At 37.1% G+C, this 10,455-nt stretch overlaps 2 protein-coding genes across 5 annotated transcripts; one reads left to right on the top strand and one right to left on the bottom strand.

Annotated features, from left to right (window-relative positions):
- Positions 1-223: 223 nt before the first annotated feature.
- On the bottom strand, positions 224-3,686 carry LOC105055391 (protein FAR1-RELATED SEQUENCE 5). Of its 4 annotated transcripts, none has more exons than XM_019853953.3 (3): positions 3,511-3,686; positions 1,034-3,115; positions 224-928 (listed from the first exon to the last, which is right to left on the bottom strand). In XM_019853953.3, exon 2 carries the CDS (start codon positions 3,112-3,114, stop codon positions 1,072-1,074), a length of 2,043 nt encoding a protein of 680 aa, XP_019709512.1. In that variant the 5' UTR covers position 3,115; positions 3,511-3,686; the 3' UTR covers positions 224-928; positions 1,034-1,071. The 4 variants fall into 4 exon arrangements, with proteins under 4 accessions (XP_019709512.1, XP_010935481.1, XP_029123493.1 ...); XM_010937179.4 differs by having other exon boundaries at positions 1,034-3,145; positions 3,511-3,685; XM_029267660.2 differs by having other exon boundaries at positions 224-915; positions 1,034-3,145; positions 3,511-3,685.
- A 5,550-nt stretch (positions 3,687-9,236) lies between these two features.
- Positions 9,237-10,455, top strand: LOC105055392 (protein BPS1, chloroplastic). The gene has a single exon (XM_010937182.4). It carries the CDS (start codon positions 9,337-9,339, stop codon positions 10,288-10,290), a length of 954 nt encoding a protein of 317 aa, XP_010935484.1. The 5' UTR covers positions 9,237-9,336; the 3' UTR covers positions 10,291-10,455.

Raw genomic sequence — 10,455 nt, 5'->3', positions numbered from 1 at the left:
TGCACATTGTTATTTTCCATCAATTAATGCTGCAAAACCACAAAACCAGTCACACTGACAGGTTTCCTGAACTGAACCAACTGATGGAATGAATTTCTCACTAAACCAGATATGGAGCAATGTAAAACTAATTAAGATCATATATGCTTTTCTTTTTTCCAATAAAAAAGGTTAGGCAGAATTTAACCACTTTCATTCAGAAAATAAGTAAAAGACCAGCATATAAAGCTAAGATCCCTAATGCTGAAGCCGGAAATGACAAATATATACAGCACATAAAAGTTGGATAAGTCAATCTGGTCCAATAAGGAAGCAAATATTCTTCAAAGCTTCCTGTAGGGAGTTTTAATTCTCAGAAAAACATACGTTTATGTCTTACTAACTAAAATAGCCAGCAACAAGTTGCGGCAAGGGAGTGCCAACCAGTAGAGTTCTTGAAAAACTCACTCTCCAAGCTGTCCAAAAGAAGGAAACCTCTCTTGGTGAAGTCATGATAGACAGCCTTCTAAAGAAACCCCACCATAAGTTACCAGCAAAATTGCAATCTTGGATGATCAATCGATTCCTTTCCTATATTCCAAATGACACGTAAGGGTGGTACACGTCAATCACATTTTCTCAAATTCTCTGCTTCTAAAATCTCTATGCTTCACCGAAAAAGATGGAAGATTTTTTTCTTCTCTTGGATAGATAATTTCCAGATTAGCTTGGCCAACATGCCTTCCTGACAAAGGAACTTGCAAGCTTGTCATATCCATTTAATAAGATACATTCATGCCAAAAAGTCAAGGCAAAGTGCAAACATGATCTTGTCCATTTATAGTTTGTGGTCACTCCAATAATAATAAAATGTTGCAGTGACTGTTCGACTTCAGTGTTCGCTGATAAACAACAATGAACTGGGAGAAGGAGAATCTGCAGGATTTTGCTGCAGGAGATTTAGTAGCAGTTTCAGCAGTGCTAACATGAAGAATACAATATTAAAACACAAATACAAGGAGTAAAACAGACAGAAATATTAACCTAATCTCACCTTGGATTTCCTGGCATTTTCATTCAATGTCGGTTCAATCAGTGACCTTTTTTATAGCTATCTTGCCTCACGTTTTCTTCCTCAATACTCACATTGGCATCTATGGGAGTAGCTCCAACTTTAACATTGAGTTCTCTCAAGAATTTGATTGCCATAAGATAAGTTTCTTTGGACAAAGCAGCTTTATCCGCAATTTCAATAGCCTCAGAGAACATGCTATTAAACCGAGCAACCACTGATGTTGCATCTTCATCATTTGGCCGAATAGCATCATCTTCAGATGCTTTACCATTTTTAGCAAACTTTGTCCACCGCCTTAAAATGTAACGATCTGGAATAATAAAAATCTGTTTAATCTTGAAGATGGTCAGAGCATGTCTACACAATATTCCATCAGATTCAAAGAAATGGCAACTGCAATTTGCGACATTATCTTCCCTTCTGAAAATAACACCAGAACCAGAGTCATCATGCATGGTTTCCTTGACAGTGTAAAGCTCCAGTCCACCACAGTCACTGACTAGCATTGCAATGCATGCAAGACTTCTGATGAATTCCTTTTGAAACTTCAGAAACATGACTCTCGTGTAGAACTCAGCCGCCTGTTGTTCCATAGGAACTGGGGTCCTCAACTCTGGTTTTGAGCAGATCATCTTGTACTCTTCATCGCCTTCTTTTTCAAGCATGACTCGCAAGGCTGTTTCATACTGCTTAATGAATTCCTTAAGTGTTGTGTTCTCATTGATATACATGTCAAATATAGAGTATACGCCTTCGACATGCCATTCTGTTAGAACACCTGCAGAAAATATCCCTGTGACATAAGCAGGGACCCAGCTGTGCCTCTGTTTATACAATGAAGATACCCACTCATTAGAACGAAGTGAGTATTTAAGGACAAGTTCTGTCCAATTATTTTCAAATTCAGATTCTGTTCTAGACTTACAAATGCAGTCAGAAAATTCATGGTGGAACTCTTTAAATTTCAAGCATACATCAGAGAGTTTTTGCGGAACTTTCTTTAAGATGTGCCTCTTGCACAACCTATGGTTGGAATTAGGGAACATTTTAGAAGTGGCATGTTGGATCTTTTCATCTAGATCAGTTATGATACAACCTGGCTGATATCCATGCATGGCCTCCAACCATGATCTGAATATCCACATGAAAGTGGCTTCTGTTTCACTTGCCACTAGCGCACCTCCAAGGAAAACTAGCTGGGCATGATTATTTACTCCCAAAAATGTAGCAAATAACAATTTATTACCATTAATCTTAGTCGTTGTATCAAAGATAACAACATCACTGAAGAGGTTGTACATAAGTCTTGCCCGAGCATCAGACCAAAAAACACCACTCAGACATTGTTCATCATCTAGTTGGACGGCAAAAACACATGTTGCATTTCTAACTTGCCATTTGGTGAAATAGTCCAGAACAATTTGGCCATCTGATCCAAAAGCATTTGGCTTTCCACCCATTGTGCGATTGCTAGCATCTTCTGCACCAACTCCAACATATCCACAAGTTTGTTCTTCCAGTGCATCGGATATGAAATTTGTTTGCACCCCCTCCTCTTTTCTCACATCCATCTTTTTTTTTGATTTGGGTGGTTTCCCTTTATGCACCTTTTCCCAGTAAGGGGATACTACTTTATGATTATGCTCATCACAAAAATCCACAACTTCCCATCCATACTCACTTACCCTCTCGATCTCGATCATTACTGGGCATCCCTTCCTTAGAACTGCTGGGCCCCTCTTCTGATTGCTTTCCTCAGCTTCACCTTCCCTCATACGCTTGGCCCTAGAACAAACATATTGTCTTGCACAAATGGTTCCATCTTCCAATCGACGAACCTCACCATCGCGGGCTCGAAATCCTTCCTGCTTAGCATACATATCATAGTAAGCACTCGCCTGCCGATCTGTCGAGAACTCCATTCCCAGATATATGTCGCATCTGTCATATTTCTCTGTCGCCAACCTCATAGCTTCCTGAGAAGAAGTTTCCTCTTCGGAGCTTGCTAGATCAAATTCATCTAATTCTTCTCCGACCATTTTTTCTTTACTAGTGACCATTCTGTCACCGAAAAAAAAGCTCCCTCTGATGCTAAAATTGTATACATAATCAGCATAATCATCAAAAAAATCAAAACTTTCTACTATTTCTGGCTCAATCTACGGTTTATAATCCGTATATCAAAGTGAAGCCCAAGGAAAACATTCAGCATATTTTACTCAAGAACAGCACACATACGGAAGAAAGTTTCAATTTTTAAGCAAATGCCGGAATATATTTGCAGAAAAATATGGAGCAACCACAAAAACCTTTCACCCAAGAACGTAGAAATTTTTTAATCGACTTGGATGGGAAAAGGGGGAGATGGGAGAAACCTATAGGCGGGGAATAGGGAGAGAATAATAGACATAATGCTTCTGCTCGATAACCTAAGCAAAATAAGGGATTTTTGTTACCTTTCTTCAGATCTGCGACGACGTTATCTTTTCCTCCATCGACTTATGAAGTTCGTAGGGTGGCAAAGGAGCAGCAGAAGAAGAAGAAGTTTGCAAAGAAAGGAAGAGTTTGGGAGCAGACGAGGAAGGAAGAAGAGGGAACGCCGTTGCGAGCTTCCATTTGGTTTCGGGTTCCTCCACTACGTACGGTAGCTGAGCACGTGCAGGTCACGTGAGAAGAGGCGTTTTTCGTCTTTTCACCTGGAGGTTTCGGACGCGGAAATCGCGATCTTTGCTTTTACATGATTTTAAAATATTTAAATTTTTAAAATTGGTATTCTTCAAGAGGTTTTTGGCGGTTGGTGATTGTTGAATAGGGAATATTTGGAAGTGAAAATATTTGAAAATAAAAATAAGGAAAGAAAGATTATTCATCTCCCCGAAATCTCTCTCTCTTTCTTTCTTTTTCCCAGAAAAACTGGCACCCAAGCCCCTAATAAACAGTTGACTGTCGTATTTGGCACCAAAAAAACCGGGTTTATACCATGAAGATTTTTGGATAAACATAGCATCGCCTATGAGAAAATTATGATTTTAAAAAATTTTATTCAAAATAAAATACTTAATATTGTGACTTTTGAAAGTTTCCAAAATCGTATGATCAGTGTTTTGGAAAAGATTATGATTTTTCAAGAGAATCTAAATAATACAGCTTTTGAATGCCAACTTTTGATCCAGTTTGATTCAGACGGATACAATTTGATATGATTTAGGGCAATCTGGATTGACTTTAGTTTCACCTCAAAGTAAGGGGCTTTGAGAATAATTGGTCCCTTCTCAATGTTAGTAGTTATCTAGCATATCTTTGATTTGACATAAGGAAAATTGCAAAGGTCACATTAGCAGGTTTGATTTAGATTTGATTAATGCTAGATATAGTAGGCTATGAGTCGTTAATTTGAATTATCATTTTTTTTTATAGTAGTTAAGTTGAATTATTAAGGTTCGACTTATGAGCTGATGTGGATCAAAGAATTCTAATCCAATAACCAAGTCAGATCAGGTATGATAAATGATTTGTATGTTTATTTTCTTAATGATCTTAACTCAAAACCAACCAGCACGCATCTAGATCCCTTGTCAACACCAAAGGTTAGGGCTATTAGTGCTCCCACCAACGTGCATAGTCTCTTCTCATCAACCAATGCTATATGCTCAATCGTATTACCAAAAAAAAAAAAAAATGCTATATACTCGATCCTAAGTATCTATTGTAATCCGGCTTCGCATAAATTAAAAGCTGCCATTGAGCCAATCTCAGACATTTTATGAAATTAGTTTGGATTCTGGTTAGCAGAGGTAAGCATTATCTTTGACCATCTAAAAAAAGGATGCTAGTCAGTTTCTTAATTCAATTGGTTGCTGGTAGAATTTTTTTTCTCAATTTTTTTGTTTAAATATGATATTATTATAAAAAAATATTTAAGTTTTAATATGCATACTCGAATTATACTTGAGTAGGATGCATATATAAATACTGAAAAAATACAAATGAAACCTGATTTATAGCCTCTTTTAGCATATTACGTATTACTTGTATCATTTTCCATAATTATGGGGAAAAACCCCATGCAACAATGTCTAGTTATGACGCCCCCGCAAATGCAACAATGTCTAGTTATTTATTTATTCAAACAATTTTTCAGTACGTGACCACGATCTAGAGATATTTCTGTGATTTCAAAGATATATTGAAGATATTATTTATGTGAAAATTAAAACTTTAGCTGGAATAAAAGTGACGTGCCTGAACTTAAACAGGTTAAACGTTGTGCCATAATTATAAACAATAATAATAAGTTGCTGGGAGTTTCCGTATGATACGAAAATTGGACTCAAGTTTCGGAAAAGTAGCTATCAGCAGCGACCATTTCCCCACGTTTCCCTTCCCATCGCTTGTTCTTGAATTGCCACCTGCTCTCCTTCTCTCTCCCCCAAAACCCGTTTCACTTTAAAAAAACGCATCCCGCGCGCCCCGCACGAACGCACCAAGAAAAACAATGTCGCAGGACTCGTTTGGCCCGCGAATTTTTTTTTTTTAAAAAAAAAAAATTTATATTTAATCCAACGTGAGAACATGATTTATTATAAAATAATTTATATTTGGATGAGTATTTAATTTTTTAAAAAATTATATAAAATATTTATTATATCTTTAATAGGTATAAAATTATATATTTTTACTCATAAATTTTATATAAATATTAATATTAATATAACATTAATATATTATAATATAATATTAGATCATAATAATTTATTGAGTTAATATAATATAAATATTTTAATATAATATGAATATTTTAATATAATAAATTTATTAATATAAATATAATATTATATTAATATAAATATTAAAATAATATTAAAATATAATAAATATAAATATTATATTTATATAAATATTGAGATAATATTAATATAATATTATATTACTATTTCGTATTTTATTTTAATCATCTATTGATATTTTATTAAATTTTAGTTATAAATTTTAAAAAAATATTTTAAGAAATAAAAAAAATATTATTATTTTTTATATAAAAAAATATAAAAATGTACTTTCTAATGAATTTTTACTCTCTATGAAATATGAAAAGTGATTTTTTATAAAAAATATTTTTTTTATTTTTTTTAAAATTTTAATTAAATAATTTTTTTATTTTAAAAAAAATATTTTTTTCGCTTCTCACCTCCGATCAACCAAACGAGTCTGCAGGGTCGCAAGTTTTTTGAGCTGCTTTCTACTCCTTTGATCGTTTTTATTTTCCCCAAAAAAATATTTAAATAAAAAGAAAAAGAAAGAAAAGGGAGGGGAAGTTCCTGCAGGTTTCCAACCAAAAGGCATAAGAAAAAAAGGCAGGCTCCGACGTCACTACATTAGCGCGTTCATCCTACTGGCTTGTTGCTGTACGGCTCTCTTCCTTCAGGGTTCCTTCACCTTTGTCCCCACCATATCAATTTATGAAAACGCCACTCCATAATCAAGACCGTGTTTTCGGACGTTTCAATAGATTAGTATGATAATTCCAAGACGTCTTCCTGACAACTGCGACGATGGTCAGATAATATGTCCGCTGCTATCCATCCATTAATTTTATCATAATGCTACCTCTATCGGTCATAATTTACTTTGTTATTTTTTATGCAAGAGGACTTTATGAAAAATTTATAATCCATGATCTAAAATGGCTTTCAAATTTTACTTTTATTATGCATTATTATTGTTATTGAGATTTTGGCCAAGGGCATTTTTTGGTAAGGCCTCGAAGTGACTCTAGGTCACTTTTTACCAGTGATTTTTGGGAAGTATGATTATTAAGATAGGGAATTAGTTATATTCTTAGGGTGGAAGTCGCTCTCGGTTCGCTTCTAAATTTCTATTCTAATCACGTGCTGGCTGAATTGTTGAAAGTGGAGCTACCCTCTAATTCAATCAAACTGGGCTTCTTATTTTACTCATCCCTCGAGAGATTTGGATCACCTCCTCTTAACCCTTCTTTCCTGGACCCCCTGCCTCCTCTCTATCCCATCCCATTCTGTCCTTGTAATTGCCTGTTGGTGACCTACCTGGCTATTACCGTGCTTTGGTACTTCTCGTCGATGGTCTCTCTGACCTTCTTGATGCTTCGCTGCTTTCGAATAACATTCTCAACCCAATTGGTCAAATTGTTGGTGAGCTTCTCTTTTTACAACCTGACGTGATTATCCAATCTATATATAATTTCTTTATTGTGTTCGTATAATAACTGATTCAAAGTTCTTGTTTGGACTATTCCTTGATATAAGCCAATGTAATCTCAAACTCAATGCTAGGACTTCTTCGTTCAACACTATTATTTCTATGCTATAATCTCTTAAATAAGCTTAAGCCGGTGTAATCTCTTTGTGGGTTTCTCTACGTATGATGCTGGGTAATCTTTGATTTTTTTTTTTTTTTTTTTTTGGGGGTGAGATATGGGCCTGATTTTCACCACCTTGTAATGTGTTACCTTTTAATAATATATGAAAATTTATTCATATTTATTTGGTCTACGATCATTTCTTTTAAAATTCAAGTCTTCGAGCATGAAACATTAACCATTAAGAAGTTTGCTCACGGCTCCAATAAATAGTAGCATTGTTATTCAATTTACGCATGATTAAATATCTAACAAATATTAAAATAATATTATTTTTTCAATTAATGCATGCTATATAAGGAAGACAGCATACTTTTCAAGCTTCATATTCTATTTCATGATTAGAAATGCTAGGCAATATTTTTAATTATCAAATACAAATAATAAATAATTAAATAATATTGAACATAACTAATAATAAGTATAATGAGCAAAAATGTTTAAGTTGCTTATTCCTTTATTGTAAATTATTGGCAATTTCAATGTTGAAAGCTATTATTTAAATAGTAATCAATATATTAATAATAAAATAGTATTATTTTATTAAAGAAATATATATTTATTTTATTAATCATATAATTAAAAGTAATTTATATTTATTATAAGTTAGGAAGTTATTAGTTCCTAATGTTATTAATTTTATTTAATCAAATAATGATCGATTGACATTACATATGCATGCAACTAAATGATACTCAATATATGCATGCAACTGAAGTAATTAGTCCTCGATGTTCTCCCATCCACTAATGCAACTAAATATATTCCAAGAGTTCATTTGGTTGGGATATACGAGGCTACAGGATAATTTAATAATTCATAAGAGTCATTTAATAAAAAAAATAATTATAGAAAAAAATAAATTATATTATATTTAGTTAATAAAAAATTTATTCTAAAAAAATATTAAAAAAAATTTATTATATTGATAAAGATGGTGTTGGATTTATTATTCGAGAATTTGACGTTGGATTGCTCGTGGCAGAAAGATCACATCTCTTTGAGCCTTTTTTCCCAGGAGCTGAACTTCGCGCCATTTGGACGGATATTGTTTGTATCCGACAGAAGTTGTAGATAAAGAGAGTTATCATTGAGGGAGACTCGTCACCATGTTAGACTGGATTCGAAAGGACATGACGTAGTCGGAGGCCCACCTACTCCATAATATTCAGTCTTGCCTTCGTGACTTCACCGTGGTTTCTATTCGGCACGTCTTCTGAGAGATAAATAGTATCGTTGATTGGATTATTTTTTACGTGGTTGAGCACGACAGAATTTGACGTCAGGATCAGAATTATCCCTGAGTTTTGTAGGATATTTTATTTTTTGATCTTTTAGGATATACTCATACTAGATCGATATGAGCACCCACTTGTACTAAAAAAATAGATTATTATATCCCGTTGGAGTAATTTTATACTAGAATATTATCAATTTTTCAATAATATATTTGAATAAATAATTTAAATATATAGTAATATTTCTTTTAATCTATTTGTTGGCCTATCTGGTCTTTTCCTATGATATGAACAGTTGGAACCTATCTGGTATGGTTCTCAAAGCACTCCCGAGGGAAAAAAAAAGGCGTCATTCTTTCGCGGAAGGGTCGCTCCTTCCGGTCAACCAACCGCCATTCCTGGTGTCGTTTCTGTAATTGGAGAGTCACACGGACAGCATTCCCGTAAAACGCGTCTCACTCGGGCGTTCACTTTCCTACGCTGCTGCATCGCCCTCCCTTCCTCTGTTCCTTCCCCTACCTTCTCTCCTCCCGTTATATTTATTCAAACCCACTTCTCTCCTCCTTCCCAGCTTCCCTTCGCAGACATCCTCTTCTTCCTCTTCTTTTTCGCTTCCCTGCCGTCAAAAACTCCCACCTTTTTTCACGATGTTTCTCACGGAAAAGGCCGTCACCCCTCTCACTCTCCTTTTCTTCCCGTCCAAGAACCCTCTCCCTTCCCCCTTCCCCTCCCTCCCCTTCGATCAAGCCCTCATCGCTGGCCTCCATTCTCTCCTCCCCATACCTACTTCCTCGTCTTCAATTCCTCTCTCTTGGCTCTGCCGGGCGGTGGATTTCTTAGCTCTCACCCTCTCCGACGCCGCTGTCCTCATTTCTGACCCCTCCCTCTCCGGCTCAGACCGCGCCGCCCTCGCCGCCCAACTCGACTCCGGCATCGCCCTCCTTGACGCCTGCAACGCCGTCGCCGCCCACATCTACCGCCTCCTGCGCCGCCACCTCCTCCTACGCTTCGCCCTGCACCTGCTCTCCTACCCGGATTCCCTCCGCCGCGCCCGCGATGTCATCGACGAGTGGGACCGGGATCGCCCGCCGAGGCGAGCGATCCACGACTCAGCCGGCATGCTGGTGAGATCTCTCTTCCCCGGCAATCCCCCGCGCGGCAAGATCTCCGCCGTCCGCAGGGCGATCTATGCCGTGGAAGCCCTCTCCAGCTTGGTCGCCGGGGCGGTCGTCGCCGTACTTGGAGGCGGCGAGAAGGGGGATCTCGTTGGGGTCAGCGTTTCCGGCGAGTTCCCCTGGGCGGGGGCCTTCAACAAGGTGGCGGAGGCGGTTTCCAGCAAGCTGGGCGAAGGCCTCGCCGGGGAAGTGGAGGCGGCGGAGGCTTCCGTTGGGAGACTGGCGGCCGTCATCGATGGGAAGGATGATGGCGAGAAAACCGAGACGTTACGGAGCGCCGTGAAGGATGCGGAGAAGGCGGCGGAAGAAATGAAGGATGGATTGGACCGTTTGTCGAACGCCGTTAACGAGTTGTCCCGCGCGGCGTTGCGCACGAGGGACACCGCGTTGGAGGCCTTTCGGATTGGTTTGCAAAAGTGTAAATAGATTGTAGTAGAAGCGTATGGATGGAAGTTTGTTCAAAAACATTGGTTTATTTTAGGAGTGGAAAGTAAAAATCTGCCGAGAAAAAAAAAAAAAATGCTTTGTACTCAAAAGAAAAAAAGTTGGGAATGTGATGAAAAATCAGATACAAAATGTAATTGTTCTCAA

The sequence above is a fragment of the Elaeis guineensis genome, chromosome 12, assembly GCF_000442705.2.
Source record: "Elaeis guineensis isolate ETL-2024a chromosome 12, EG11, whole genome shotgun sequence".
NCBI classification, from domain to species: Eukaryota; Viridiplantae; Streptophyta; class Magnoliopsida; order Arecales; family Arecaceae; genus Elaeis; species Elaeis guineensis.
Note: the sequence above shows the minus strand (reverse complement) of the source record. Positions and strands in the feature narration are given on the sequence as shown.